At 31.7% G+C, this 14,519-nt stretch overlaps 1 protein-coding gene across 1 annotated transcript; it reads right to left on the reverse strand.

Moving 5' to 3' along the window:
• Positions 1 to 766: 766 nt before the first annotated feature.
• Positions 767 to 2,952, reverse strand: LOC105803834 (probable NAD(P)H dehydrogenase (quinone) FQR1-like 2). The gene is made up of 2 exons (XM_012636244.2): positions 2,258 to 2,952; positions 767 to 1,299 (listed from the first exon to the last, which is right to left on the reverse strand). Exons 1-2 carry the CDS (start codon positions 2,818 to 2,820, stop codon positions 1,071 to 1,073), a joined length of 792 nt encoding a protein of 263 aa, XP_012491698.1. The 5' UTR covers positions 2,821 to 2,952; the 3' UTR covers positions 767 to 1,070.
• Between the last annotated feature and the right edge of the window lie 11,567 nt (positions 2,953 to 14,519).

Here is a 14,519-nt window from a genome sequence, read left to right on the forward strand (position 1 = left end):
AAATTCACACTCACCTCTCACAAAACAATGATATGCGGAACTAACACGTTGAAGAAGCATTACCTTCAGGATCCTCGCCTAAAAAGACAATCAATCGCACACTTAAACAGAGAAAAACAAGTAGAAATTGATTTTTGGCAATTGACAAACAAGAACAATTAATAACAGAATTTCATCAACACAACTTACGCAATTATACCTTCAATTGAAAAACAACATACTATGGAACCCTCCCCGACGTAACAACAATGAAATTTGACAAAATAGAAGAGAAAGATGAGGTAACAAAGAAGAAAGAACGACAGTAGAAGAAGAAGAAGAAGAAGAAAGAAAGAAAGAATAAAAAGAGAAACATAAAAGAAAAAGAGGGAATGAAACTAATCTAATCAACTTAAATTAAACCAATTTTTTTGCGAACCAGCCTAAAATTTTATTCACTCCACGCTTACGCAAAGGGTGTCGTCGGGAGGGAAGAGATCGAGGCAATGGTAAAGAAAATATTTGATGAAGAAGGGAGAAAAATAAGAGAGAGTGAAAGAGTTAAAACATAGTGTAGAGAAGGCTTGAATGAAGGGTGGATCTTCGTATAATGCAGTTGCTGGATTGATGAAACGACGTTTGTTTTTGAATAACAACTAGAAGACAGAAGCAGAAAAAATCACAAAAATTAGCAAATCTAAATCATTTACCAGAAAAAAAAAATCATGCACTTAGAGATTTACAGACAGGTTGAGTATGCCAATTCATCTCATCTTTATCCACCAGAGACAGACAAATGAAATTTCTTTTATTAAATCAAAGCTTGTGGTGAATTACACAATGGAAATTATACAAACCAAAAATCCCGATGGCCGCATATGATACATCTTATTTGATAAGACAAGACACAAGAAGATCAAATCATGTACATCTTTCTCAACTGAATGGAATTGACAAAAAGAAATGGTGAAATAAATACCAATGTAAGTGACATCTCTCATGCTGAGAAATGGCAAGACCAAGGACAAATTCAAACACAATTCACCTAATGAACAATCAACAAAGTATGCGACCCTCAAGTGTGGGGAATGTCAAGCTTGACAAAGCCTCTTGACCACACCAGCCATGTACTTTCCCTGATGCTCTGCAAGCCCAAGCTCAGTTTCAGTTGGCTCTCTTGTGCCATCACCCGCATAAACTCCAGCACCATACGGAGAACCTCCTCGTATGGAATCCATCTTGAACATACCAGCTCCAAAAGTGTAGCCAATAGGAACAAACAGCATTCCATGGTGTGCCAACTGGGTTATTGCCGTCCAACTGAACCAGAGGGAAGCACAAGAAATGCATAAATCTTCATAAATATTTTACTTACTACATTGGTCAAGGACAAAAAAAATATCACAGGAACAGATAATCCTGATGTACAAATTGTATGAAAGCTGATAAGTGATAAATTAGGACAAAAAGCACCATGAATCCTCTGGAAATGCAGGGAGCATCTTGTATTGATAACAAACCAATAAAAATATAAAATACTGAAACACAAAAGAGAAGGAAAGCAATAACACTATAGAAAGAAACATCCACTCAACATTTCAAGCCTAAAAGGCTTCTATAGATCAGATTAAATTCTCATGTCAGACAAACTTCATCTTCCAGTGAGCATAAACACCGACATTAAAATCAACTTTAAATGGTAAAAACCTAGCCATGAGTAAAACCGGAAGCAATTGTCTTACGTTTTAATCAAAGCTAAGTGTCAAACCGTAGTTGTTTAAAATAAAACCTACAAATTAAAGGATTCAGCATACTTGTAATAGCAAGAACAAAGCCTCTGAAATGCAACCAAAACCATCCAACTGATGCAGATTCAAGATAAATCTTTGCACTTGCAAGTAAACATAAATTTATAGGATAAGACTACTATTATAGCCAACTTGTATCTTCATCTATTTGATCTCATGAGACATCTACCACAACTTGTAACCTCTGAGCTAAACGATAAGCACTTTGTTCAACTCTAGATGTCAAACTAGGTAACATGAATCATCTACGAGGTATTTTCCATGATCCAACTTTCTTAGATTTCTCTTGTGAGATAACAAATTCAGGAAAGAACAAAGGTAAAGAGAAGGAAAACGACATTATTGATGAAAATTTCTCTGCTGATGTGGAGGGGTTTGGGGAGAAATGTGTTATCTAAAGTATCCAAATTTATGGAAATTGTCTACCATTGCAACAAAAACAGAGAAAGTTAATCAAAATTCCAACTTACGCGGTGGCCTCTTGGCCGCCTCCTTGAGTTCCAGTACTAACAAAGAACCCAGCTGGCTTCCCGGCCAGAGTCTGCTCCTTCCAAAGCTGTCCACTGGAATCGAAAAACGCCTTCATCTGAGCCGCCATACAGCCAAACCTCGTCGGAAACCCAAACAGAACCCCATCCGCCTCCGCCAATTCCGCCGCTTTAATCTCTGGAACCTCGGGGTTTTTCGATGGCGCCTTCATATGGTCCAGCACATCAGCCGGGAGAGTCTCGGGAACCCGATAAAGAACCGCCTCTACACCCTCCACACCGTCGACCCCTTTCTTCATCCGCTTGGCCAGTTTCTCCACGTGACCATACATGGAGTAGTAAACAATAAAGATTTTTAAAGTGGCGGTAACTGATTGCGCATTCGTAGAATTCACAGCTACACTGGCAGTTTCGTGGGTTTCTTCATCGGCTTCGATGGGTGCGTTGATGGTGGCGGTAGTGGCAGTGGCAGTGGCAGCGGCAGAGCCTTCGGCAGAGGAAGGTTGTCTCTTTTTGCTTGGGACACAGCCTCCGCCTTTGCCCATGGAGGATTAAGGGAAACTGGGGTTAGACTTATGGGCAAAAATAAAAGCTTGAGGATTAATGAAAAGGCTTCACCTCACTTTCTTTTTGTATTCAGACTCCAAACATAGATGAAGAAGAAGATTCGCTGTTTCGCATGCTTTTTTACCAACTTATAAATATAATATCTATTTGGGTTAAACCTTCAAATGGTCCCCCAAGTTATTCACTATTATCACTTTCATACCTAAAAGGTTTTAGGATATTACTTGAAATTCACCACTTTTATCATCCCTACATCTAAGCCTTTTATATTATATGTACACTTATTTTTAATTGTTATAAATATATTCTATGACTAATCTAAATTAGTATTCAACCACTCAATTGAGTGATAGTTTAGGAAGTTTTATGCATTTGTATTAATATTCTTTTTGACACAATTAATAATATCATTTTATTTGGTTAAAATATGTCACAAGTCCATGTACTTTTCAAAATTAGAATTTAGTCTTTGTACTTATATTTCATGGAATTTAGTCCCTCTACTTTTCAAATTTCAAAATTCATGTCCAACTACTAACATTGCTAAATTTGTTCTGTAATATTTTTCAAATAAAAAATAATTAAAAATGACTTTGTAATTAACAAAAAAAAAGTTAATGGTGTTACCAATTGGACCTGGATTTTGAAAACTAAGAAGTAGGGAGATTAAATTCCATAAAATAAAAGTATAAGAACTAAATTCCTAATTTTCGAAAAGTACAAGGACTTGTGGGGCATTTTAACCTTTTCAATTTTGCTGAAATTAGGTGAGAAAAATAAATAGTTTTAGTTGTAGATTTAAAGGCTTCGTAGTTCGACGCGTGTCTTGAACTTTTTTAAGTACAACGATGTTGTTTAATTTATTAATTTCGACAAAATTTTATAATAATTTAGTGTAGGACTTATCCCCCAATCACAGCACCATTGACTCCGAGTTGGATTTTAATTGAGTGGAATAAATGGAATCACCTACTCCTTTGTCTATAAAATATTTTAGGTTAAAATACATCCATATTTTCGTAAATTTATTCCAAAATTTTTAGATTTCAAAATTTAGATATCATCATTAATATTTTTAAAATTATTTTGTTAAATTCAATTTCATCACGTCATCTTCTTTTAGTTATATTGCTACTAAATAGGTGTTTCTTTTATTTCAAAATTTCAGTTTAACAATTAAATTTAAATTTTGAAATTTAAAAGCAAATGGACTAAATTCCTAAAAATAAAAGAGTAGAGTAGTATATGACATATTTTAACAATAAAATTTATTGGATTTAATTAATGAAAATAAATTATATGAGATTGTTTTAGTGGTTTAATATAAAAATTCACGCATATAAATATATAATAATATCCAACTTTAGTTGTAATTATAAATTGACAACTTTTTTTGTTAAAATACACCATAACTATTGTTCATAAATTTTGAATTTAGTTTTTATACTACTTTTTAAATTTTAAAATAAAATTTAATTGTTAATACTATTAAAATTATTTTGTTAAATTCAAGTTCATTACAACGTTGTTATTTTAGTTACATGACTATTAAATGAGTTTTTTATTTTAAAATGTCACACCAACAAATTTAACGAAAGAATTTTTAAAGGTATTAATAATTGGACCTGAAATTTAAACTTTGAAAAGTTGAGTGACAAAATTTTTAAAACAAAAGTACAGGGATTAAATTCTAAATTTGTGAAGAATTTAAAGATTGATGGTCATCAACAATGTCAGTTTTCTTAAGTTATGATTATAATTAGTGCTGTACCAATAACAATAATCATAAATAACATTAAGTTTATGTTTTCATACAATCATAAACAACTTTAGTTAAAGTTGGATATGAAAACCAGTATCAGAGAAAGTACAACTTCCATATGGATTTAATTTAAATTGGACATAACCAAACTTGAGTCAAACGCAAAAACCTAATATTAGGTCCTATATTTGTAAGGGCTGTGACTTGTGTGATTATTACTAAATAATGCCCCTTCCTTTTATGAGAGAACTTCACCCAACCCCATTGAAGTCTCTTAACCACAGCAGCCCCAGGAAGGTTAACTAGGCAACGGTCCATTGCCCCCCAACAACTAAATTTTATCTAAGGTTCAAGTAGTTGGTTGAGGCTTGACTATTGAGACTGCTCTTAAGTCAAGATAATGAGTTGCTCTCTCATTCATATTCATCAACTCTCATCTGCTCATTCTCAATACACTTAATTTCAGTTTTCCAAAATTTGCTAAAAGTTTTACTCCACAACATAATTAAATTACATATGTTTCTAAAACTGCAAGCTGTGTTCGGACACAATATATCAACATGAGCTGTCAACTCGTGCGTTATTAACAATTGTTGATTCAATGTTTGATCGATGACTAAATTAATCGATTTACCCAACTTAGAATAGAATAGAGAGTGAATAATATGAGTGGTTTGAGTATGGAAAAAATTGGTTCTAAAATGAGAGAAAGATCCTCTTCTCTCCATCTTTCTCACATGAAAAGGGTCTTAGTAGAACTCGCGTAATGATGTGTGTAGAGTGGTTATAGAGTGAATTGGTGTGATAAGATAGATATTATGTACAATAAAAATAAAGTATCATCGATGAGACTTTAGAGTTATTGGTTAAAGTGGAGGTTTTGAGTCCTTGAATACCCAAATTAATGTATCATGTGCAATTACAATATGTAAGTCTCTAGTTTAACTTGTGCATATGCCAAAAATGAGTTTTGTTCAATTTTTTGTCTACTATACTTTATAATAGTTTAATTTTGTGTTATAATTTTTCAAATATATATTTGTATTTGTACTATACTTATATGTGCACCTTTTTATAATAGTAAAAGAGGTATGGTAAGAAATTTATAAAATAAAGCCCATGCAATTAGCAAGTGCAGAAATGCTGAGTGTAAAGCAATGGGCCATGCCTTGGAAGAGGAATGGGCTTGAGTTCTAAAACAATGGTAACATTATTCCATTAAGCTGAAGCAGAAGAGAGTAGGGGTAGGAGTCATCAGGAAAGCCATGGGCTTGAGGTTTAATATCATGGTCAATCTTACTGGAACTGAAGACGAAGAGTCTACCTGAATGGGCGTTTAAAATTAACAAAAAGCCCATGTTGTGGATAGGTGATGGGCCGAAGTACTAAAACAATGGTCCATAAACATATGGTGCTGCGTTTAAAAGTAGTAGAAGGAAAAAGACTGTTTTTAGGCATACAATCATATGCAATATATATGCTTTATATCATAACAAGTGGAATGGAATATGTAGGAAGTGTTAAAAATGACTTAATACCATACCTCTAAGAGAATGTATGCAAAAGAATAAACAACTTGGTTGTCACAAAATTGGATAGTAAAGAATGCTATACCAACTATTTAAAAAAAATTGAAAATTACATCCATTTGAGCATTTTGTATTATTAGCTGCAATCAATTAAAATTTTGAATTTATTTTTCTTTTAAAAATTACATAAAAATTCTAAACAACTTTAGAAAAATTATAAAAATAATTATTTTTTAGATTTTCTTTACTAGTTTAATTTAAGCCATTAAAAATAAAACCTCGAGATAAATAAGTGCACTACATATCTGATTTAAAATACCGATCATGTCGCAATTCCGCGTGGTTAGAGCTACTATTAAATGATTAAAACCAATAGAAAATCAAAACAAAATCACGAGACTAGAATAAAAAACAAAAGAAAAAAGTAATCTTTTATTTTATTTGAGATTGCATCATCCATTTTGCACATTGTATCCACACTTTATACTAATCATGCACCAACACGTCATTCATGTGAACAAATAAAATATACGATTTGTATTCGTATGACTAATTCCCATATACAGCACAAGTTGAGCTATAAAATAATGTTTTCTAATTGGACAAATTTATTTATTTATTTTATTTAGCGTGATGTCTTCATCTCAAACATACTACTAGTCAATTTTAGAATTCCAACACCTACTTTTCGTTTACACCAAAACAGGCAGAAACCAATCAAACAACACGTTTGATTCCACACTTTCTCACAATCCCTTACTTATAATTTGAAGAATAAACTTAACTATAAAAAAATTATTTACCCATCTAAAATATAAAGTTTGCATTCATCCGTCATTTTACTCACTTCCCTCCAAATCACAAACGGTAAACTAATTTAATAGTTAAAAATTTGGTATAATTACAAATTTAATCATATATATTATATCAATTTAGTCATAATTTAAAAAAAATAACTTTCAAAATTTATACATATTTTCAATTTTATTTGCTTAAATAAGAGGTTTTAAAATAAATTTATGTCCATTTGAATATTTATTTGATTAAATCAAAATTTTCATGTCTATATTTAGACTGGTATCCAATCTTTAATAGTTGTTGATGAAACTGATAAATTTGAAATATTTTGATCAAATAAAATTTTGAGGGGAGAGGGTCGAGGTGAGGGTGGGGGTGGGGGTGGGGTGGGGGTGGGAGGATGGGGACAGGACAGTGGGGAAGGGCTTATTTTATTTAATATTAATATAAATATTTTTATTTAATATTAATATTAATATTAAATTTAAATTTATTATTATATTTATTTGAAAATATTTATGTATATTTTTTTAATTTTTAGAATTAGGATTAAATTGAGAATATTTATAAATTTTGAGAGTTAATATTTTAAAATTATCATTAAATCGATATAATATGTAAAAGCTAAAGATTAAACTAGTCATTATACCGATATTTTAACTACTACATTAGCTTATCATTTGTGATTTTAATGGGAGTCACTAAAATGACCGAACTATATAACGTAAGTTCTTAATTGTAATTTTTTTATTTTAAATGCATAAAATGAGAACTTTGAATAATTGAGTGACTATTTGTATAGTTCACCTTAATTTAAACTCATTCTTTAAAAGTTGAATATCATTAATTAAAATTTTGATTACAACTAAGGAGATGGGATAAGGGATTGCATACCCTAGCTGCCTACTCGGAGAAGCAAGGTGGCAACGCCATGGTTATGGACCACCCAAAAGATTTATTGCTCCATAACATATGGCAAAATTCTTAAAAAAATAAAGTTGACAAATCCCATTGTCATGTAGGTCATCTGAGACAGCAATCTATGTAGCCTTTTAGTGTTGGTATAGCAGCAACCAATAACCCTAGTAAACCAAAGAGAGAAAAAAAGAAAACATTATAATGGTTACCATGTGCCCCAAAGCAAAGGGGTCGCACGCACCTTCATCCAAAGGAAAGATCGAGAGAGTCTGCTTGGAATTCGTCAATGTATGCTTGCAATTATCTATTCTTTAAACGTTTTAATCATAAATTATGTATGGGATTAAATTAGGGTAAACTATTAAAAAGTCACTTTTATTTACTTCAAGTTACATTTTAGTCACTTATGTTTGAAATGTTACGTTTTAGTCACTTACGTTAACGTATGTAACATTTTAGTCACCAAGACGTTAATGGTGTAACGATAAGTTGATATGACACGTTAAATCATCATTTCAAATAAAAATTTTAGGTTAAATTATACAATTTGTCCCCATATTTTTTCATTTTGAGTAATTTAATTTTTTTTCATTTATGTTCTTTTAGCTTTTTTTTTCTTTATTTTCCATTCTTTTATGCTTCTCCATCTATTTTCTCCCTTCTCCATCTCTTTTAATGTAGTTTTTCTATATTTTCCATTTGTTAAAACTATTTTATGTTCATAAAAAAAATAGGCGAAAGTTGAAACCAAAATAAAATTTGCTTTGCATATTCTCCCTCCACAATTACAAACCCTCGTCATCCATCATCGCTTTAATGAATCAATTTGGATCTATCAATGACCTAGTCCACAAGCTCGTCTCACTCAAAAACCTCGCCATTCGTGACTTATGGTAGTCCACCCTCAACAAAGTTTCTTAAGCCTATTCCCTTAAGCTCCTAACTAACCCCTACGACCACCTTATCTATTTTACCTACAACATTTTCTCCCTCTCGAAACTATATTGTTTCACGAATTTTTCAAACGAGCTCTACACTCTCAATGATTAAAATGACCACCATACGAAACTTAACCCCAACTTTACCCAAACCAATTTGGTTCCATACTCCCTTTCTCGCTTCGATTCATCCATGCTCAGCTTCTAATCAAGCTTGCTTGGGAATATGAAGAAGGTTTAGATCAATTTTATCGTTTGCTTAATTTTACTTGTCAGAAAATAAAAGAAAAGTAAAGGAATAATCTACACGATTCTCTAAAAGTTTGGAAATGGAAAAAAAATTATTTTGATGAAATAAAGGATTCAATTTATTTTTAGCTTTGATTAAGGATATAGTTTTTATATTGATTAGTTAGATCCAATTTTAGTTTCAAAATTAGGTTATATTCAAATCGAGATTTGGTTAAGAATGATTGATATTTGGTTTTGAGTGAAATTTAATTTACGAATCATGTGAAAGAAACAAGGACTTGGTTTTTTGGTGGGCAAAGATTATGTTTCTACAATGAATAATATGAGAAGAGAGAAAATAAAGGAAGAAATAAAAGGAAAATAATGAAATAAAAAGAAAAAATTAAATTGTTCAAAAAAGTATAGAGACTAGTTTTAACAAATGGAAAACATAAAAAATTACGTTAAAAGAAATGAAAAGGAGGAAAACAAAGGAGAAGGAGAAGAGAAAGAAAAAAAAAGAAAAAAAAAGAAAGTTCAAAGAACATAGAAGTAAAAAATTAAATTGCTTAAAACGAAAAAAATATATGGAACAATTGTATAATTTAACTTAAATTTTTTATTTGAAATGATGATTAATGTGCCACGTCAGCTTACCGTTTAGACCGTTAACAATAATTAATATTCAGTGACTAAAATGTTACAACACGATAACGTAAATGACTAAAATATAACGTTTCAAACATAAATGGCTAAAATGTAACCTGAGAGAAATAAAAATGACTGTTTTAATAGTTTACCCTATTAAATTAAGGAATTTGCTCATCATTAAATTAAGGAATTAATCAAACACTGTAGAATCTTTGGTCATTTTATTTTATACCTTCTCCCAAAGATTCAAACTTAGCTGTTGGAAAGATGTTTTATAAGTATGGGGAATATAACCCCTACTTGGTGGACTTTTAAGAAAGTGAAAGCGACAAGCCAAGTGTTTGCTTTCCAATACAAAAGATTTAAACCCTATAGCTACCCTTTTCTTTTATGGATTTACTAACATCTTTTTCACCACCAACACATAAAATTTGGGTTAGGGTTCACCAAATTTTCTCGAACCCAATAAACCACTCGGTGCTGGCTGCTAGCGGCTCATCCTACTGCATTTACTACATAAATTTGAGAGTTGATTTTTCATTCCAAGTTTAATTACTGCAATTAAAAGTCATTACCCGCCTATATAATATGGCTTAATTTAAGGCGTAATTCAAGGGTTGTTGAAATCTAAGTTAAAAAAAAGAAAGAGGGGCACGAACTTAAACGACAAGGCGTGAAGGGTTGTTTAGTAAGGGAGGAGGGAAACATGGATATAATATTGACTTGGAGATTTTTAATGGACATTGGTAAAATTTCACAATAATCTAGAACAAACATTTCCCTATTATGCAGCTTAGGGAGCCTACTTTAGTGTAGGACAGATAGACGTAACCAAAAAAAGGGTCCTCCAATATTATTCGCACCTATCTTGTGAAAAGAACCTATTGGCTGACGTATGGAAAAAAATGTATGGCTAGTTGCATTAATCCCGGTGCAATATGTCATCATAGGCCACGATTTGATGTGATTACAAATTCCGGGTTTATATCCATTTCACGACACAGAACTCAAAGAAACCCTAGAAAGGAAATCTATAACGTAGCCTATTTTTTTGCATTTTTCCAACTATCCTTCAAAACAAAGAATATGATATTGGAGCTGTATTATAGTCAAAATATTGATGGTGATGTTAGGCCTTGAATGTGGATAGATAAGAGGGAGTGGACCATTGTACATTCCCTTGGACTTGGGGGGCGGGGTTGGTTACAATTTCCTTAATCAAAATGAAGGGTTTTCATTAGCCAAAACTAAAAAGAGAATGCAAAATTTTAATTTGTGTTATAAAAAATTAATAAAATAATAATAATAAGTAAAAAAGTGGATGAAAAATACGGGAGAATTTTCATTGTTTAATTTTCACTTACAATGTGCTATTTATAAGCTCCTCTACATTCAATTAATAAATGTATTACATTCAATGAATTAAGTTTTCTTAATTACTCCATTTAATAATCTCTTGATTATAAATGAAGTAAAGAGTTTTATCTCATTAATTTAATATGTTTAAAGGGGTTATAGACATCCATTTAATGTATTTACAATACTCTCCCTTGGATGTCTTTTAAATAAAAATGTGCCTCATTAAAACCTTTATTAAGAAAAACCCTATGGGATGAAAATCTAATGAAGGAAAAAGAGTACACAATCTTCTATTACAAATTGCCTTGTTAAAAACCTTTACCAGGAAAACTCAATGGCACAAAACATTGGTTAAAGGAAAAGAGTACAATGTGTTTTAGACTCCCCCTAATGGCAACATCACATTATATCTTTGAGTCGACGCATTTCAATATTGTTTCATAGTCTTTCAAATGTTAAAGTTGGCAATGCATTGGTAAAAAGATCTGCTAAATTATCACTAGAATGAATTTGTTGAACTTATATGTCACCTTTCTTCTCAATATCATGAGTGAAGAATAATTTTGGTGAAATATGTTTCGTGCTATCACTTTTGATATAACCACCCTTTAATTCAGCTATACATGCTGCATTATCTTTGTATAAGATAGTTGGCATATTTTCCTGTAAAGGCAAATTACATATCTTCAGGATGTGTTGGGTTAATACCCTAGCCAAACACACTCTCGGCTTGCCTCACGCATTGTAATTATTTCAGCATGATTTGAAGAGGCAGCAGCTAATGTCTGCTTTGTTGAACGCCATGATATGATAGTTCCTCCACATTTAAATAAATATCCCGTTTGAGATCGACTTTTATGTGGATTCAATAAATATCCAACATCAACATAACTAACTAATAGAGATCTTGAATTATTTGAATAAAATAACCCCATATTAATGGTCTCTCTAAGATATCTAAATACATATTTAATTCCATTCCAATGTCTACGTGTTGGAGAAGAATTAAATATCGCTAACAAGCTTACAGCAAAAACTATATCAGGTCTTATGTTGTTTGCAAGATACATCAATGCTTCTATGGCACTTAGATATGGTACTTCAGGATTAAGAAACTCTTCATCATTCTTGCAATGACGAAATTGATCTATATTCACATCTAACTATCGTACAACCATCAGGGTACTCAATGGATGTGCTTTATCCATATAAAATTTCTTTAAGAACTTTTTCGTATAAGTTGACTAATGGACATAAATTCCATCTTTTAAATGCTCGATCTGCAAGCCAAGGCAAAACTTTGTTTTTCCAAGCTCTTTCATCTCAAATTTTTTCTTTAAATAATTTACTACATTTTGAAGCTCTTTAGGAGTTCTAATAATATTTAGATCATCAACATAAATAGCAATTATCACAAAGTTTTATTTAGACCTTTTTATAAAAACACATGGGCAGATTGGATCGTTTTTATAACCTTCTTTTAACAAATATTCACTAAGACGATTGTACTACATACGTCTAGATTGTTTTAATCCATATAAACTTTTCTTTAATCTGATTGAGCGATTTTCCTGGGAAACTCTATATCCTTCAGGGATTTTAAATTCTTTTGGGATTTTAATATAAATTTCACTATCAAGTGTACCATACAAATAGGCTGTAACAATATCCATTAAACGCATGTCAAGTTTTTTCATGCACTACCAGACTAATAAGGTACCTAAACATGATTGCATCCACCATAGGAGAATATGTCTCTTCATAATCAATAATGGGCCTTTATGAAAATCCTTGTGCTACAAGTCGTGCTTTATATGTTATGACTTCATTTTTCTCATTTCATTTTCGCACAAATATCCATTTATATCCTACTGACTTTACATATTCAGATGTTTGGACTATAGGTCCAAAAACCTCACATTTAGAAAGTGTATTTAATTCTGCTTGAATTACGTATTTCCATTTTGACCAATCTTTTCTATTTCTACATTCCTCAATAGATTTAGGCTCAAGATCCTCATTTTCTTTTGCTATTTCAATAGCAACAAGATAAGCAAAATTGTTGTCGACAACTATATTTTTTCGGTTCTATCTTTTTCCTGAAGTAACATAACTTATTGAGATTTCTTCGTTATCACCATTTTTAGGTACCTGAACCTCTTTTGGGGGTTTTTGATTAGTTATATCTTTGGCCTCTTCTTGGGCACTTGCCTCCACAATATTATCATCTTGAATAATTGCTCATTTCATTTTATGAAGATTTTTATCTTTGGAACTGATTGGCCTTCCACACTTCAGGCATGGATTACTTTCTTTTGCACTAATAATTTGCCCTATTGGGATATCAATTCGTATTGGAGCATTTTCAGCTGGTATGTAAGATTTTGTAATTCTCTTTAGGTCAATAAATGAATCTGGCAGTTGATTGGTGATGTTTTGCAAATGTATAATCCTTTGAACTTCTTGTTCACATTGAATTGTGCGAGGATCTAATTGAGATAATGATGATCCATTCCATGTAATTTCTTTTACTAGTTGTATTTTCTCTCCCCTTAATGTTGGAAATGTTGTTTCATCAAAATGACAATTAATAAATCATGCAGTAAATAAATCTCCAGTTAATGGTTTCACATATTTAATTATAGAAGGAGATTCATAACCAACATATATTCCTAACCTTATTTGAGGACCCATCTTTGTGCGTTGTGGTGGAGTAATTGGAACATATATTGCACATCTAAAAATTCTAAGATGGGAAATATTTAGCTCCTGACCAAAAGCCAATTGTAATGGTGAGTACTTATTATAACTTGTTGGCTTTAAGCGCACAAGTGCTGCTGCATGCAAAATAGCATATCCCCAAGCTGTAACAGGGAGTTTTGTTCTCATAAGCAATATCCGAGCTATTAGTTGGAGGCATTTGATAAACGATTCAGCTAAACCGTTTTGTGTGTAAACATGAGCTACATGATGTTCAACTTTTATCCCAATTGACATACACTAATCATTAAAAGCTTGGGATGTAAACTCACCAGCATTATCATGACGAATAGTTTTGATTGCATAATATAGAAATTGTGCTCTTAATCGAATTATCTGAGCAAGTAGTCTCGTAAATGCCAGGTTGTAAGTCGATAATAAACACACATGTGACCACCTACTAGATGCATCTATTAATACCATAAAATATCTGAATAGTCCACATGGTAGATGAATGGACCCACATATATCACATTGAATATGTTCCAGAAATGAGGGAAATTTAATCCTAACTTTAGCTGATGATGGTCTAATAATCAATTTTCCTTGATAACAAGCGACACAAGATAAATCCTTGAATTCAAGAATCTTTTGGTTCTTTAATGGGTGTCCAATTAAATTCTTAATAATTCTTCCCATCATAATAGATCCAGGATGTTCTAATCGGTCATGCCAAATAGTAAAAAGTATGTGGTTCTACAAACTTCTGGTTTGTAGTAACATGTGACTCA

This window comes from Gossypium raimondii, chromosome 11, assembly GCF_025698545.1.
Source record: "Gossypium raimondii isolate GPD5lz chromosome 11, ASM2569854v1, whole genome shotgun sequence".
Taxonomy (NCBI): Eukaryota; Viridiplantae; Streptophyta; class Magnoliopsida; order Malvales; family Malvaceae; genus Gossypium; species Gossypium raimondii.

What these genes read in the sequence shown, in the direction of transcription:
- LOC105803834 (XM_012636244.2), bottom strand. Translation starts at nt 2,820, where the DNA reads ATGGGCAAAGGCGGAGGCTGTGTCCCAAGCAAAAAGAGACAACCTTCC. An exon ending in GGCGGCCAAGAGGCCACCGC is followed by an intron (nt 1,300 to 2,257) that starts GTAAGTTGGAAT and finishes CCTCTGGTTCAG; the next exon opens with TTGGACGGCAATAACCCAGT.